Consider the following 18,327-nt stretch of genomic DNA (forward strand, 5'->3'; position numbering starts at 1 on the left):
AGAAGGGAAATAATAAAATAAAATACTATAATATAATTTTATTATGTTTTATTATTTTTTTCCCTTCTACGTGACTTTACCGAAAGAACCAAGAAGATGAATCCCTGCAGTCACGAAAGCTTTAAATCGAAACACTAACAATCTGGATTTGAAGCTGTTTCAGCAGTTTCCCTGCTGTGGTTGTCTCACCTGATGACGGTCGCTTATGTTGCGATCGAAACGTCGTGATCTTTCATTATTTTTTCTACCTACGTGACTTTACTGAAAGAACCAAAGAGTATGGCACACTGTGACAATTACGATACTGGCCGTCCCCGACTTAAAACACAAGATGACACAGTGGGGAGCACAGGCCGTACATCTGCCATTTACCTCAGTCAGTTAACCCACAAGACCTGGGCCTGTCCCATGACCTCCTGCCTTCGAAACTCCACCATGGCCTCAATGGCACAAGCTATGTGGTGACATTACCACCAGTTAGTGGTGTAGTGGTGAATGGCGGCTGTTGTTTATTCTACAGATTTGTTTTCATTGCTGTACTTTCCATCACGTGTATAATGGGTTCGCTTGAGGTGCACACTCAACTTGGAGGCATCACTATTCACTAACGCATAACAACCAACGGGAACGTTATACACAGGGTGGTGACCACCGTTCCTAATCTCACTAACACTCGGGGAAGGAATACTACGTAACGTGACCAGGGCAAGTTAACGGGCTGCCTGGTCACGGACGAAGGCCGGAGTCTGGAGGAGTGTTGATGGCATCTTCACCCCGGGGTCGAACAGCCCCGTTCTCTGTTCACACCCCGCTTATAACCGCTGTGGTGTGGCCGGCTCCGCCCCAGGCCACGCCCCCCTTCTCGATCCTTCGATACAGCAATCGTGCTGTGACGGTTCCACCTGAAGACGGAAGCTTGTGTTGCCTCCGAAACGTCGTGATTTTTTTATTTTACTTTTATTAATTTAAATTTTTTACCTACGTGACTTGACCGGAAAAAACCTAAGAATATTGAGAAAGATTGCCGTTGTTTTACGTTCCAAGGTGCTGGTTGGGTCTCGTTTAATTTTAAGGTAGGTACCTTCATCGATAAATCTCTGATTTTATTATCAGTCCTCACAGGGCATCACAACAGTCGATTGGCCCTTATCAGCAGCAATAATTTTGATATCTTTATTTTCTCTCAATTCTCTTAAGGCTTTTGCTTCACTAAAGTTAATATTTGTTTTTGGCAACCTCGTGCCTAGTCATCTCAGCTTGATTATGAACGAGATGTCTAACTGCTGATTCCACTTCAGCAATGATCTCATCGACAGGGATTTTACATGAGGCAACAGCAAAGTTAAGACCTTTAGACAGGACTGAAACTATATCGCTGGATAATTCAACGTTAGTCATGTTGATGACCGTTTTGTTTATTTACTCGATCTAACCCAAAAACCTCTACAGTATTATGGATTATATTGGTCGCGAAAGCAAACGTGTTAAACTGAAACGAGTTTGTTTCAATCAGGTGCCGTTTTATTGGTTTATCACAGCAACACACTCCATAAGGCCTGATATGATAGACTTTCGCTAAAACAAGACGCCACTCAAACACCACAGCTCTTCTCTAGTAGCCACACATCCGAGCTGTGTGACCTGGGCTGTTGTGTATGAATTAGTGAGGGAAGAAGACGTTAAAGTAACTTCCAGGAGCACTATAGTGAAGTCAATCGGGCACAGCAGCCTGACTTTTCATCCGCCACCTCGGTGACATCAATAGACTGCGCTTGAAATGAAATTGAAAGCGTTTTCTCCCCACAAAAAAGGTTTCAGATGCATGCGGGGCAGTGGCGGCTCCTGCAAAATCTCTCAGGGGGGGCAAATGTCTGGATGATTGATAAGGATAAGGTCCACCCATGCAATGGATAAATTAACAGCTTAAGCATGTAAAGGCAACTTCACTACTTTAATATTAATGAAAAATAAAGTGACTCTTACAATACATCCCCTTGTTTGTTTTTATACTCACTATTATTACAATCCACTCAGTTTCTTTTATTAAAGATTCCACTCGGTGGCGACAAATAATATTGTTGACTGAAACGTGCTTACGTATGATGACGTAAGCACGTTAGTGCGAGCCCTCCCGGAAGCCATAGAGAATGCATTGCAGCGCCTGCCGTTCGAAAAAAAACATCTTTGAATGTAAGTCTATGGGAACACTCTTGGCGATTCTCAGCCAGAGTGAAATCGCCCAAAAAGAGGCGGTACTCCACAGAACGTGACATGACGCTGATTGGACTATATCCAGACGCACAGTAACGGCGAGCGTAACTCTGTGGTTGAATGAGATTTTGAATGTGATTGAAAAAGTCCCTTTCACACTTTGGTGGTGCGTCGCCCAATCGCCCTAATGAAGAAACCGCCCCTGATGCGGGGTATAGTCCAGGTGACACAACCCAAGGGAGTAAGTTCGAGACAAGAGCTGCAAGTGTGTTTGAGTTGCATCATCAGATATATAACTATTTGTGTTTCTTAATTATGTGTTTCAATGTGTGTCACTTAAAAGCCTAAGCTACTAGGTTGATTGCATGCAACGACATACTACAACACTCCACCATAAATTCAACCGTCAGTAAACCTTTAAAATCCGATACGCCATTACATTTGAAGAGGCTCATGTTGGAAGTTCACTGGTTTTGTATTCGGATGCGACGAAGGTTGTGATGTGATCCGTTGTGATGTTCCGTGTTGAATGAGATGAGACGGGTATTATGTAATGGACAAGTTAAAGCTTCTTCATTGGAAGAAACAAGGGTTCTGTATCAGCTTCGACATGATGATAGTTCTGTTTTGGATGAGATGAGTCTTCCATATCGAACAAGACAAGGGCATTGGATTTTCTAAGATAGGATGGGATTTCTCTATCTGATGAGATAAAACAAGGGTTATCAGATGAGTTATGAAACATCTGACATATTATCAATGATATTCTCAATAAAATAAAATCAATTTGGCATAAAAACTGAAATAAACTTTTAAGTCACCATTAGCAATTTGATTTTCAATTACTACCCACATTTGTTAAAATAAATAGTTATCTAAAAGCAGACTCGTTGATGAGCGACGCAACACAAAGCACACACAGGTCTGCTCCAGTAGCTATATGCCATGGCTGCGTGTACCGGGGCTCTCCCTCCTGAGTTCAAATTCTTAATTTGTGAGAAAAATACTTTAAATTTACTTAAAGGTTAGCATCAGTGACGCTTGATGACATGTTCTTCAGTTACATTGCAATGGCATCACAAGAGCGCTCATGAAGGTCACTTCGAAGTTTATTTTCCTCAATAACGCAGCTTCTGAAAGAATGTATGCTAGTTAGGAGACATCATATTTACTATTCTTGGTTCTTTCGGTAAAGTCACGTAGAAGGGAAAGAACCAAGAATATGAATCCCTGCAGTCACGAAAGCGTTAAATCAAAAATCATATTTACTGTTAAGAAAAGCAATTGGCCTTGGGCAGCACACACTGCTGGAGAATAACGACAAAGTGGCAGCCGAAGGAAGGGACATCCCCAAGACTTAGGTCCTATGCGGAGATGGAACAATGAAATCAGCTCGTGTGCAGGTGACTGAATGCATTGTTGCATTACGAGACCGTGAGATGTGGCGGCGACTTGATGAGGTCTTCATCCAGCAGTGGATGGATCATGGCTGCTACGAATGATGACGTTGCAGATTTGTGTGGGCAGACCCGAGGCACACAGCATGGATGAGTGGCTACTTGGGAAGAGCCGTATGGTGGTTTGGGGCTGGGTCTTTCTTTAAACGATCATTACAGGGGGGGAGCTAACATTTTATTTAGCAAGTTGAAAAGTGCTGAGTGGGCTACACATTTAATCTAAAATAGTTTTTTCCATTTAAAGTGAATTTTGTGCACTGATTTTGGTGGTACATTTTTTCACGTCATTTATTTCTTTAAACACACCATTGCAATATTATGTTGCTACACTCAATAGACTGAGCTATTTGCCTACTATTCCATTTATGTTTTTTAATTAACGGGCAATGCCCTGTGAAATGTGTTGACGCACCCTTTGAAATGTGTTTCAATGGGCCATGCCCCACTAATGCATTTAAATTGCCATGTCCTCTTGCAGTTCAATGGGCCATGTGGTTTGCAAGTGGTGCACTGCGATATACCCCTTTGTAATGTTTTTGAATGAGAAATGCCCTCTGTGAATTGGAAATGCCCTTCATGGTTCAATGAGCCCTCCTTCCCTGTAATGCTTCAATGGCCACGTGACACATGTGGCAATGGGCTATGCCTTTAATAGGACAGCCCTTAGCTGCTCTTGACCCTACTAAGGGCACAGCCTATGCAGCCATGCCCCCTCTAAAGCACCTCAATGAACGACGCCCATATAATGCATTTTAATAGGCCTTGCCCCTCTGATACATGACAATCAACCGTCCCTTTGTAATACACTTCAGTGGGCCAAGCCCCTTGCAATTGCCCACGATGGAGGGGCATCCGCTAAGCCACCTTGTTTCTGGTAATACACTTTAATGGGCCACGCCCCTCGCGAATGCACTTGAATCAGCCTTGCCAGTTGTGACAGGGGCATGCCTCGGTGGCCCAGCCTCCCAACGGAGGGCACGCCTAGGCGACCTAGGCATCCCTGCCCTCGTACAGAAGGCACGTCTATGCGACCATGCCCCCGGTGAGGGCATGCACGGCGTCGATGATGACGGCGTGGCTCCAGGCCTGGCTCTCGCAGCTGAATGGGCAGTGGCGGCCCGAGGCGTCGGTGAGCTCAGGGAGACCCTTCCAGGGGGACCTGTGACAGCGACATCATCATGCATCATCGTCGTGGATCATCTTCACCAGCATCGTGAGCAGGAGCATCGTTACGATGGGTAGAATCATCGGTAGCAACTTCAGGAGCAACGTTATCATCAGCATTATTACTGGAATCACAGTCAACATTATTATCGTCATAACAGTAGCAGCATCATTATAATCAGCAATATTATCATCATCAGAATTGTTATGATTAGTAGCAGCAGCAGCATCCACCCTATCATAATTAAAATGACCACCATTACTTCTTTCTCCACCACCACCACCTCTCCCTCACCTCTCAAGGTGAGTCTGGTGAGCTGCCAGTGTTTTCTTGACGAGAGCAATCGTCTCCTTCTGGATCTCCTCGCTCATGAAGCGACAGAAGAGAAGTTTTGCACGGAGGAAGTAGCCCACGGGCCAGAGCCACTCCTATCGGAGACACAGAGAGAGCCAAATGTCCAACGTTTGATATTTTAAAAATAAAGCATACCCATATTGATATATGTTAGGAATATGTTCCAGATTTTTGGAATGATCTTAAAAACCGTAAATCAACTTGAGAAACTAAAATTTGGATCATCTGTAAAAATGGTTTTGGGTTTATCTACCAAAGTGATGTCACTTCCATTTGCGAGAGGGGGGTGGGGAAGTGACATCATTGTGGTGTTATTTTTTTGTTCAAACATGGAACACCCGTGTGTGTAAGTGAAAGGGAGTGGTACCGCAGTGGTTATTGCACTGCGCCACGAACCCGGTGACCCCAGTTCCTGCTCAAAGCCTGGGCTTCCCCTAGGTCAACTCAACCTTAAATGAGCATCTGATGCAGTGTGTAAACATCACTTGGAAGCCAAAGGTGAATGGGTGTGGCGTTGGCCACCCATCCCCTTGTGTGTCGTGTCAGCCTTTAAAGGTCCATAATAGAGCCATCAAAGGTGCTCGCAAACAGCACTTGCCCCAACAATCTGTTAAAGGCGATATGGGGGATCTTTGTCTTTGTGTGAGCTCATGTACCGGTCCCTGGTGGTAGTTGAATCCCTTGGCTTTGTTGAAGTCGGTTCCATCATCGGCATTGTTATAGACTCCATTGTAAACCATATCACTGTGCATCAACGACAATACCATCAACACTATCAGCAACATCAGCACCACCAACAACGTCAACGTATTACATATCAAACCAGAATTTCACAAAGTTCAGTCTTACGCCAAAAAATAGTGACATTCTGGGGAATATTACATGTTGCATGCTTTGAACTAGCACTCTACCTTTGCTCATAGTCAGCTCCTACCTTGATGAACCATAATCAACTATTTTCACAAACCTTGCAAACTCCCTCATATTTGCAATACATCTATCATCAGGAGGTGGAACTGACCTCGGCTTCACCAAATCCCTCTAATGCAGCTGATGCTGATAATATTTCACTATTACTTTGAAGCTAAGTTATCCGGAGGAGAGAGAGAAGAACTGGATTGGCCGTACGCTGCGCGGGGACAGTTCAGCGGATCAGGACACTATCGCGGGAAGACTAGACGGGCAGAGAACGAGAGGAAGGCCGAGGATTGGGATGTTGGAGCAGCTGAAGGAAGGGGGCGTTTGGGGTAATGAAGCAGAGGAGAGACGGACAGAAACGAAGGCAGCCGAGGGCCTGTTCCGTTAAGGCAGGGCCCCAGAAAAAGGAGACTTTTGAAGTTAACGGTTTACTTTACTTAAATTTGAGATAGATTCCATTGTATACCGTAAAGCACTGGTTCTTAACCTAGAGTGCGCGCATTCCCTGGGGGTGCGAGATGCCCCTTCTGGAGGTGTGAGACATGCAGAGTTTTTTAGAAGGTAAATCAAAAGACAAATTAAGCTCGGGTCTGTAAGTACAACTACTTTGTTTCATTAAACCTGTGTATTTATTAACATTGTACATTGTTGGTACATTTGAGAACCAAAGGAATGTAAGGCTGCAGTAAAGGTTAAGAACCAGCGCCGTAACATAAACCGTATGTTGAACTTCTTTCACGCTGTACATCGCCAACCGTGCTAATCGGAGGTGCGTGGGTGTAAACTCTTGAGATCCCATCCCATTTAAAAACGGGGTCTTGGCAAGGTGGCAACGGTGGATAATTTTCACGTAAAATTTACCAAATTATGAACATTTATACACAAGATATACAAATATATAGCATAATAACATACGATGCATATTAATATTTCACAAATATTGATACTGCAATTCAAAAAGAATGTTACGTAACATTTTATTGTTATGAGATCTAATTCTTCTCCCTCCATCTCCTTAGATTTCCCCTGCTTTCCCGTGTCCTATTTCTCTGCACCATTTCTCCCATTATCACCTTGTGTCTCTCCCCCCTCTCCCCGTCTACCTCGCCTCCTAATATCTCATTTTCCCTCCCCGTGTCTCACTCTGGGTCCAGTGTCTTCATGCCGAGCGGGCCGAGAAGTTTTTTCTCGATAATTTCAAGTGTTTTCCAGGCTTTCTCTGGGGTGAAGAGTTCAGGAGCCTAAACACGGAGACAAGGGGACACATGGAAACATGGGAGATACAGGCAGAAGGGAGACACGGAAAAAAAAAGAGACGGAGAGAAACAATAACGGAGATATCGAGAGAAGGGACATGGGGACAACATGGGGAAGTGAAGAGAGACAGAGAGGAGAAACTAAATATCTTAATTGAATTGAAAGTCACCATTACGAACCGGATACGGCCATTATTAACCATTCACAACCATTATGAACCCGACTCAACCATTATGTATCCTTCACAACCATTATGAACCTGACATGGCCATTGAGAACCCATCGCTACAATGATGAACCCGACACAGCCATTATGAACCCTTCACGACCATTATGAAATTGACACGCCCATTATTAGCCCTTCACAACCATCAGTATCCCTTCACGATCATTATGAACTCAACACAGCCATTAAAAACCCTTCATGATCATTATAAACCCAACACTGCCATTATGAACCCTTCACGATCATTAGTATCCCTTCACAACCATTATGAACCCAACACAGCCATTATAAACCCTTCACGATCATTATAAACCCAACACTGCCATTATGAGCCCGACACGGCCATTACTAAACCGGATGCGACCATCGCAAGCATCTCACCACCACCATGGCGACGGTGAGGTTGGGCCTGAGCTGATAGTCGCACCAGGGCTGCGAGGCCCCATAGCTGTCCTTGTAGATGCCCGTCTTGTGCACGAGCTCGGGGTGGGGGTCCTGGCTCTGGGAATCGCTCTTGTCCTGGACGTAGAACTTGGGCTCAAAGGAGCGGAGGATCCGGTCCGCCCAGTCCGTGTAGGACAGGTGTGACACCGTACCTGGGGTGGGGGTTCAGGAAGAGAGTGGGGGTACGCCCTGAGTTGGGAGAGTCTCGCGACTCTTTTACAGGAGGGTCCTAGCAAGGTGTTGGCAGTAAAGGGAGATTATCGCAATGTATAATCTTAATTGAGTGATTTTCAGGTAATGTTTTCTGATTTGGACCACGACAACGGCACACAATGGGCCACTCTTGCGGATTGTCACGGGATCTTTAGCGTCAACTGTTAAAGCAGGCGGTGTATCGTATTATGGTTATCTCACCCGCAGTATTAACCAGGGCAGCCGCTGGATTTGAACCTTGAACCTCTGTAATAGGCGGCAAACGAGCTACTGCTGGGTCCCACGTCACCACAGGATAGAGAGAGCAGAGGTTGAGGACAGGGGAGGATGATACAAACTGCTGATGCTATTGCTGCTACAACTACTGCTACTAATGCTAACGATACTGCTAGTAGCAGTGCTATTACTACCATTATGGTATCTGCTGCTACTGTTGGTGATGTCAACCAATGTCAGCAACAGCACCAGTAGCAGTAGCAGCAGCAGCAGTGAGATCAGTAATACTATCAGTAATAGTAACAGCAGTAGTACCACTGAAATAGTAGCAGCAGCAGCAACAGTAGTAGTAGTAGCAGTCGCAGGAGTAGCAACGATACCAGCAGTAGCATCATCCGTATCATCATCACCATCATCATGAGTAGTAACAGAATCAAGGACAGACTGGACTCCAGCACAGGAATTTGAAATTCTTTAAATTCACACAGACAGAATCTGAGAGATGCCCAAACTCAGGGATGGAACCCATGACATAGGCGGGGCCGTCTCAGTGTCTCCGACACGGCGATCGTGAGCCTGTACCGTCGACGTCGATGCTGACGCCATCGTAGGGAAAGGCGCCCTTCCTGTGCAGCTCGGACAGCCACCGCACGGCCGAGCGGCACAGACCCACGATCTCCACCGCAGAGCCGTCCCTGTCAGACAACGGCACACCGGGGCAGGGCAAAGCGTTCACAACGCACCGCTCAGAACAATGGGGCCAGAGCACCACGTGTGATCAGTGCATCCACTGACTTCCTCCTCCTTCCTCTTCCCCCACGTATGTTACTCCTCCTCCCTGTCTCTCTCCTTGCACCCTGCATCCCTCCTGCAGCCTGTGCCTCCCACTCTTGCTCTGGTTCCCGTCCCCGTATCTCCTCCCCCTTCCGCCTCCTTCACCCTCCCACTTCTCTCCCTTATGTTTGCATCCTCCTCCCCATGTCTCCCTCCTCCTCCCCGTGTACCGTGGTGTGGCTGGCAGGCCCCGGTTTTCCGCCCGCTCACTCTCCCCCATCTTGTCCATCCATGTGCCACAGTTGTAGCGATTCCCGCCGTACACGAAGCCCGTCTTCAGGTCAACTCCCACAGAGACGTAGAACCCTACGCGGGGAGAAGGGAAAGACACGGTAAGAAGGGAGACAAATGGGGAGGGATAAAGGGAAGACAGGGAGAAGGGAGACACAGGAAGGCATATCGATGTGTGGCAATGCTGAGGAAGATGCTGGAGAGATGTTAAGGGTGGTGGGGATGTTGAGGGAGATGATGGACACGGCTGCACTCGTACCCTCCTCCTTCATGCAGCGGTCCAGGTTTGGCCCCGCGTTTCTCTCTCTGAACGCAATGCCCTGTGCGTGTCTCTGCATGGCCTCCTGGATCACCTCATACAGCGGCTGATCCTGCATCGACATCACCAACACCATCGTCAGCATCAGCAGCAGCAGCCGCAGGAAAATTATCAACATCGTGAACAAAAGTGGAGACAATATTACCATTTCTTTGTCACTGTTATCAGCAGTATCATTATCATCATCATCAACCCTGCCAACACCATCAACTCCACACCACCACCAACACTTCTGTCATCATTATCATCTTTAACTCCACCACCAACAGCAGTATCACCACCACCCCTACCCTCACCACCCTCACCATCATCATCACCACCACCCCCACCATCAACATCAAAGACAAAGATCCCCCCTATAGCCTTAACAAACTTGGGGCAAGTGCTGTTAGCAAGCACCTATGAAGGCCAGCATGGTACACGAGGGGATGGGTGACCAACACCATGCCTGGCCGCCTTTCTCTCCCCAGTGGCAATGTTTACACATCGCACCAGGTACTTATTTGAGGCTGAGTCGACCTCGGGGAGGCCCAGGACCCGTTCAGATAATCGTCACTGGTGTTGGCCGTAAGCAGGAATTGAACTCGGGTCGCCGGGTTCGTAGCGCAGCGCGCTAACAGTTGCACTCCACCACATCACCATCATTATCATCAGCATCATTTCCATCATGACCAACATCACACCCAGCAACACCACAACTGCCATCCTTCATGCTCTTACCACAGCTCCTGGCGGCTGTGGGTCGGATTCATCCGTGGGAAATATCCGTGAGACGGGCAGAGCCAGGATCTCCTTCCCCTTGTCGGCCAGCACACAGTAATCCTGGCGGTAACAGCAGCAGCAGCAACATGGAGAGCGGAGAGCAAAAGGCCCCGTTGGTGTTAAGCCACTCCGCCAACCATCAAACCAATGCCCTCAACTTACAGCCACAGCAGATAACACATTTCTGCTGCAGGGCAGAGCTGGGATGTGAACACAAGGTAAAGGTGCAATAAAGGGTTTTTTTGGGTTAGATTGCGTAAATGTAAATGTGTCGTTAACCCAGCAGCAGACAGCGCTGTGCGTCCCCACCTGCACACACTGCAGCCACCACCACACGGCGTCGCGGCAGTTGTAGCGCGCGTGCACTCCCTGGCCCAGGAGGTTGGGGATGAGGCCGTGTCTCAGGGTCCCGGCAAAAGCGAGAATGATGTTCCTTCACGCGCGCACGCGTCCACATGTATGGGTTACCGCTTGAGGGAACCTGCTACGGGATGGTCCCAGTGTAACAATACAAGAATTATGGCCCTTAATCTCACAAAAAATAATAAAGGCAAAGATCCCCCATCCAGCCCATAACAGACTGTTGGGGCAAGTGCTGTTGGCGAGCACCTATTAAGGCCGGCACGGCACAGGCGGAGATGGGGGGGTCAACAACACGCATGTACACATAAACACACGCATACGTGCACACAGACACACAACAACAACAACAGCAGCCGCTATTTACCAGGAACTGTCCGTCGGAGCCAACCTAGATGTTGGACAGTACCTGGCCTCAATGAATCTCCCCGTGAGCAGCAGGAGTCCCCTGAGAGCGATGAACGTGTCTCTGCCCCAGCAGCGGAAAATCCCCGTTGTGAAGTGAGGAAGACCTGGCAGGCGAAGACACAGGGAGGAGGGAGACACGGGGAGGAGGAGAGAGACACGGGGGGGGGGGGGAGGGAGACACGGGGGGGGAGGGAGACACGGGGGGAGGAGGGAGACACGGGAGGGGAGGGAGACACAGGGAGGAGGAGGGAGACACGGGGAGGAGGAGGGAGACACGGGGAGGAGGAGGGAGACACAGGGAGGAGGAGGGAGACACAGGGAGGAGGGAGACACGGGGGGAGGAGGGAGACACGGGGGGGGGGGTAGGGAGACATGGCAGGTGTGGGGGGAGAGTCGGGAGACACAGGGAGACACGGAGGGAGAACAAGAAGACACGGGGGGAGGAGGGAGACGTAATAATAGATGAGGACAGAGACATCAGGATCTTTATTCAGACTGGAGGAATCCGGTGAGCTATAAAGCTCTTTTTTCACAGATGTCCATGGGGAGATACATACAGGGAGATGACTCCGTGTCCACCTATTGATCAGTCCGTCTCTCTGTTGCACGTAACAATGTATCCAAATGTCTGTGACCCCCTGCTTGTCTCCCCCATCCCGACCCCATGTCTCCGTGCATCTCACCTGCGGCAATGGAGATGCAGCACTGCTCCCGTCTCCCCGTGTCCGCCTGCGTGCGCGTGGGGACGTCCCCGAGCAGCGGGGACAGCGGCGGCAGCGCGGGGACGCGGCCAATGCCGCAGAGCTGCACCGAGCCCAGGGCGAGCTCCCGCACGAACGACGAGCCCTGCTTCACGAAGCTGCACGTGCACGCACCATGGTACCACTCAGCTGTATCATAGCCGGGTCAGGTTAGTAATGGCTGTAAATGAGTGCGTGAGTGAGTATGTGAGTGAGTGTGTGTGTGAGTGTGTGAGTGTCTGCGTGAGTGAGTGTGTGAGTGAGTGTGTGAGTGTGTGAGTGAGTGTGTGAGTGTCTGCGTGAGTGAGTGAGTGAGTGTGTGAGTGTCTGCGTGAGTGTGTGGGTGAGTGTGTGAGTGTCTGCGTGAGTGTGTGAGTGAGTGTGTGAGTGAGTGTGTGAGTGTGTGAGTGAGTGTGTGAGTGAGTGTGTGAGTGAGTGTGTGAGTGTGTGAGTGTGTGCGTGAGTGAGTGTCTGCGTGAGTGTCTGTATGTCAGGATGGGGAGCGGTGGCGGAGTGTTAAACATGCTGTGTTACGAACCACGGGCAACCTGAGTTCGATTGCCACTCATGGCCAACACCAGTGAAGATTATCCGAATCGTTTCTGACTCAGCTTCAAATGAGTACTTGATGTGTGTTGGCGAGTAGCACATATGAAGGTCAGCCGTGCTGACCTTTATATGTGCTACTCGCTAACAGCCCTTTCCCCAACAGAATGTTTCGGCTGTGGAGGGATCTTTGTCTCTGTGTGCGAGTATCTGTGTGATCCGTACGGAGACATCTTCTCCCACACGATGTCCAGCGTTGTGGTGTAGGCCCCCAGCATGATGGCGTCAAAGTAGCATGGGACCAGGTACCGCGGGATCCTCCTCAGCAGCGCAAACATCGACTGGAACCAGCGTCCCACCTAGCAGAGACACGCAGAGACACGCAGAGACATGTAACTATGTATGTTGGCGACCGTACATAGCTAACCATGCTAGTCGGAGGTGCGGGGAAAGGATAACAAACTACGCACAAAAAGCAGTTCTTAAAAAAAATAGTTTTCAATTTAAAATACGGGGGGGACAAGGTGAGACACGGACACCCTGAGACACGCAGAGACATAGTGACGCAGAGTCACACAGGGACACACAGCGAGACATGAAGTGTGCAGTGACATGGAGATATACACAGAAACACAGGGAAACAAGAGGGCAAAGGTCACTGAAGAAGGGGGCGGCAGTCAATATCGGAGTTCCCGATTGGCCACAGATGAACCAATCAGTGCCCGCTCATTCACCTCGACGAGGGGCCCGTCCTTGGACAGGAGTCGTCCACTGATGTAGTCCAGCATCCAGTCACCCGCACGGAGGTTGTCACAGAATGGGTGGCCGAGGTCGTTCCGCGAACGAATCTCAGACAGGACGGACATAAAGCCTGGGGGGACACGGAGAGATAGAGAGCAGCGTTAACACAGTGTGATGGTGGTGGTGATAAAGATAATGGTGATGAAGGCAATATTGGTGATGATGGTGGCGTCAGCAGCAGTAATGGCAATGATAGTGGTGGTAGTGATCGTGATGCTGTTAGTGGTGAGCGTGTGGGTAGTGGCAATGACAGTGGTAATGGTTACTGACCTCTGGGTGCAACTCCAATGCCAGGTACCGTGGAAACCTAACCCTACCCAATTTTGCACAAGTGTCCACACATCACAACTTACTCTTCCTGATACATCTACTCAAGACTTTCCTTCCCGTCACTTTCTATTCCAAACATACGAATTGCTTATCCTATTCCGCTCGCATGCTTACCACAATATAAAACATGACATATATATTATAAAAAATCTGCACCCCCTAACCTTGCAGGCCAGAGTAGGTGAGGCCCCCAATCCCGGGGACGTTGTAGACGCCGCCTCCATCCTCCTTCTCCTCGGCGTCACAGCGGTACAGGAGGATGTTCATGTCGGCCAGGGACAGCTGAGACACGAGGCTTAAGACGTGCACGGGGAAGATGGGGGAGGGGAGACAGGAAAACATTCGTAAGATCGAAACTTGGCTCCGCGACGATGGGTCTCGGTACCAAAGACTCTGAGACTGAGACTCGGCTGCAGAAGATCTGGACTTAAGGACTGGAGTCGTGATTGAGATTCAACTCAATTACAATTAGGGGGGGGGGGTTTGGGGGGGACTGGTGGCCAGATGGCTCAGAGGTGAGAGTGCTGAAATAGCACTACTGACTACCTTGGGTTCAAATCCAGGCAACCACATGTGATTAAACTGGGTGCTCGACTGTAGTGCGTTGATGATGGTCTCAGTCCAGACAACGGTGCACAAGAAACCGTCATTTTCGTTTTGCTTCAGTTTTGATTTGGCTAATTTCCAGCTCTGAGAAATTACAAATATTGGGTTTGACTTTGGCAGGGCAGCTAGGGTTTGTGTTGTTGTCCCCTAATGGTCAATCAAAGAGATCTCTGATATGAGGGGGGCACACTCATCATGCCATCAGGATGCCGATAGCGACCACAGAATCGAAATGAAATTGAGAAACGTTTTTAAAAAGTGCCTAGTCAAGTCATAGTGTCATTGCTGCAGCGCGCATGAAAGTGGCTTTAAAGTATTTTTGTTCTTGTTAGCAAAGCCTTAGACTTGCGTGGCGGAGACCAGAAACCACACGGACTCTGCGTGCACCTCCCTAAACTAAAAAAAATAAACTCTGTTTTATTTTACTAGGTAAGGCTCACTGAGCTACATAGCTCTTTTTCAAAAGTGTTTTTTTTTTATATGGGGGAGGGGGGGAAGCCGGAAGACCCGGAGAAAAATACACGTGATCATGGGGAGAACATGCAAACTCCAAATATACAGGTATCAGGGTCGGGATCGAACCCACAACCTCCCGTATACCAGACGAGGTAGTTAACATCTCGCCACCGTGGGAGTCATTCACGTGCAATGTGCAGACTCACGCGCTGAAGTTCATGGCCGTCAAGGGTGGGTGACCTTCAACGGGACTGGAACTCCCCTTGCGGAAGTGCGGGCTGAACTGCACGAGGTGAGCGCGCAGAGACGAGACGGCCGCCTGGGCCTCGGGGTCCAGACTCACCCTGAAGGGTGAGATGGGTAAGAGGTGAGGAGTCGGGGGGTGGGGGGTGTAAGGTTCAATTACACTCGTATACACACTCTCTTTCCGTCTCTCAATGTCTCTATGTGAATTCTCATGTATCTCCCTCCCTGTTTCTCTATCTTTGTGACTGTCCCTGTGTGTCTCTCTCTCTCCATGTCTCCCGGTTTCTCTTCATGTCTCTATCTATGATTCGCTTTCTCTCTGTCTTCCATAATGACTGTGTCCTCTGTCACCCTCCAAGTTTCTGTTATCTCCACCGATCTCTCTCTTGGTGATTCTCCCTCTAGCACCTGCTCTCCCTGTGTTTCTCTCTCTCCCTCACTGTATCTTCCTGCGTATATGTCTCCCTCTCCCCCATATCTGTGTGTGTCTCTCTCCATATTTCTCTGCATCTATGTCTCCCTCTCTCTCTTCCCCATGTCTCTCTCTCACACTACGTCTCCCCCGTGTCTCTCCTCACGTCTCACAGTTTCAGTCACTCTCCATGTTTAACACGTTGGCTTTCACGACTAATATTATCCATAATAGAGGGGTTTTTTTTGGGTTAGAGAGCGTAAATATAAATGTGTCGTTAATCCCACCACCACGCGACACAGCCAATTAGTAAGGTCTGTCACGTGAACAAAACATGCCAATTCGTTAATAGTTCAGCACGCCAGTGTGTTGGAGAGTAAATCCGCAACATGTACTCTCCATGTGTTTCTTTCCCCGCGTCTCTCTGTCTCTCTGTCTCTCTCCATACCTCCCTGTGTCTGTCTCCTTCCCCCCCCCCCCTCCACTCCTCCCTCCTTTGTAAATCTCTCTCTACTCCGAAGCTTCTCTCTATCTCTTTCTCCGTGTCTCCCCGCGGCTGTGTCTCCCACTCCCTGTAGGTTCCCGCCCCACCCCCACCCCCCCCCGTGTCCCCACCGAACCTGAAAACGATGACGCTGCCGGGAGGGAAGGTGACGAACTCTATCTCCTGCACGTAGGCGCCACCCTTGCCCGAGCCAGCCTGGGAGAGCTCCACCATCTCGCTCTCCTTGAGCTGCTCGCCCATGGGACATGGGTCAGGGGGGGGATAATCATAATTACAAAATAAAATAATGTCGATGATGACGTAATCATTCATTCTCATAATCCGCTCCACATGTCAACCGACCCTCAGGGCGGGTTACGGAATGACGGCAAATCAGAAGCCTGCATGTATGTAGAATTCCTTTCCCCACATACGTAGCCAAGCATGCTCATAGGAGGTGCGGGATGAAGGCGGCGATGCAGGCAGCGCGGTCCGGAGTCTCGGCGAAGCGCATTTACACGACGCGACACCACCTCACCGTGGCGGGCTCCCTGGAGCCGCTGGCTTCACGCGGGGTTTTTAGCGGAGGGCTCCTGATTGGTTCGTGTAGCTTCAGCAGATCTTAGATGAATGAAGCCAATAAAACCATTGAGAGCCATGTTAAGTGGTCATGGCAACCCAGTAGAATATCTGGAGGCAGCAAGCTTGGAACACACAAAGACCTCCTGGAGACCCTCCTATACCTTTTGGTGGATATTCTTTACCTCCTGGACCACTGGAGGACATCCAATTGTACCTGGATGACCTTGAGGCCACTATGAGCCTGCTGGTTATACTCCAGGAGGCAAAAGTGGATAAAGTTCTCTGAAAAGAAAACTTAAGGAGCCATTAGATCTACTGAAGGACTCCCGAGGGCCCTATACGTCTCTAGATCACTCAAGGAATATATCCTCGACTTCCTGTAGAACAATGAGGTCCTCCTGGATCTGCTGGATGGCTTTGAGAATAGCCTACATCTACAAAGGAACCTGTAGTCCTCCACAAAGAGCATAAAGGACCAATGGACCTAATCAAAGACTTGGATGACCCAGTCGATGTACTAAAGAACCTCGAGTTACTTGTGATCCTCCCTATACCTCTTCTTGGTTCTTTTGGTAAAGTCACGTAGAAGGGAAATAATGAAATAATAAAAATAAAACATAATAAAATACAATTCTCATGACGTTTCGGCCACAACGCAAGCAGCCGTCCTCAGGTGAAGAACCGGTTTGTCGGAAAGAGGCACTTTTGAGACTAATGCAAGACCTAAAAGACCAACTGGAAAAGCACCGGAGAACCTCCCTCATCTTCTTGGTTCTTTTGGTAAAGTCACGTAGAATGGAAATAATAAAATAATAATAAAACATCATAATTATTATTTCCATTCTACGTGACTTTACCGAAAGAACCAAGAAGATGAATCCCTGCAGTCACGAAAGCTTTAAATCGAAATTTAACCTCCCTCGTCTCAATCTGTGTCTCCTTGCGGGGCACCGAGGACCCTGACCTCGTGCGCCGTGCCGTGGAGCCGTCACCTGGATGTGCTGGGTGATGTCCACCGTGTAGCGGAGGAGGCCATTGATGAATTTGTTGCTCTTAACGAACTCGGAGCCCTTGCGAGTGACGGTGCGAGCCTCCAGCACGATCTCCTCGATCTTACCTGCTCCCAGGAACCCCCCCCACCCGGCAACGCCATCATCAGTATCAGCAGCACCGTCGTTGACAACAGAAGCAGCAGTAGCATAAATATCAGCGGCAGTATAATCATAAATATCTACAGCACAATCATAAGCAGCAGCATCATAGACATCAGCAGCAATATCATAATCATGACCATTTGCAGCAGCAACACATCATAAACAGCAGCCTCAACAGCAGCAGTACCATTATGAACACAATAACACCAACATTATTGTCACCACAATCAATATCAACATGACCATTAGCACCACGATAATTATCATCATCATCATCACCATCCTTACTATCACCACCACAATCACCATCATCATTATCATTATTCACATAAACACCATAATCATGATCATCATTGTCATCATACAGAGGAGCAGGGTGGCTCACCCGGGATGCACATGGAGGGCACGTCGCGGGGGTAGTGCGCACTCTCAGGGTCGCGGAACGCCGTGCGCGCCACTGACACCACCGACTGGTGCGTGTGCGGACAGTGCCGCGTCACCGAAACGATGTCCGCATCCACCTGGTCTACGTATACCTGGGGGAGGAGACACGCGGACACACGTGGAGGAGGATGAGGGGGAGACACATGGGGAG

General features: G+C 48.8%; 1 protein-coding gene across 5 annotated transcripts in view; it reads right to left on the bottom strand.

Moving 5' to 3' along the window:
• Positions 1–1,499: 1,499 nt before the first annotated feature.
• Positions 1,500–18,327, bottom strand: part of AGL (amylo-alpha-1,6-glucosidase and 4-alpha-glucanotransferase) — a 64,554-nt gene continuing 47,726 nt past the window's right edge. For all 5 annotated transcript variants that reach the window (XM_078885219.1, XM_078885223.1, XM_078885234.1 and 2 more), the window contains 19 exons: positions 18,118–18,268; positions 17,571–17,695; positions 16,133–16,245; positions 15,061–15,198; positions 13,957–14,087; positions 13,396–13,532; positions 12,887–13,020; positions 12,059–12,234; positions 11,377–11,479; positions 10,917–11,040; positions 10,566–10,667; positions 9,786–9,897; positions 9,466–9,601; positions 9,044–9,156; positions 7,970–8,184; positions 7,249–7,346; positions 5,844–5,931; positions 5,128–5,261; positions 1,500–4,827 (listed from right to left, as the gene is read on the bottom strand). In XM_078885219.1, coding sequence (XP_078741345.1) covers positions 4,692–4,827; positions 5,128–5,261; positions 5,844–5,931; positions 7,249–7,346; positions 7,970–8,184; positions 9,044–9,156; positions 9,466–9,601; positions 9,786–9,897; positions 10,566–10,667; positions 10,917–11,040; positions 11,377–11,479; positions 12,059–12,234; positions 12,887–13,020; positions 13,396–13,532; positions 13,957–14,087; positions 15,061–15,198; positions 16,133–16,245; positions 17,571–17,695; positions 18,118–18,268 — 2,466 coding nt within the window. In that variant the 3' untranslated portion in view covers positions 1,500–4,691. The remainder of the gene's footprint in view (positions 4,828–5,127; positions 5,262–5,843; positions 5,932–7,248; positions 7,347–7,969; positions 8,185–9,043; positions 9,157–9,465; positions 9,602–9,785; positions 9,898–10,565; positions 10,668–10,916; positions 11,041–11,376; positions 11,480–12,058; positions 12,235–12,886; positions 13,021–13,395; positions 13,533–13,956; positions 14,088–15,060; positions 15,199–16,132; positions 16,246–17,570; positions 17,696–18,117; positions 18,269–18,327) is intronic.

Source organism: Lampetra fluviatilis, chromosome 3 (genome assembly GCF_964198595.1).
Source record: "Lampetra fluviatilis chromosome 3, kcLamFluv1.1, whole genome shotgun sequence".
Classification (NCBI taxonomy): Eukaryota; Metazoa; Chordata; class Hyperoartia; order Petromyzontiformes; family Petromyzontidae; genus Lampetra; species Lampetra fluviatilis.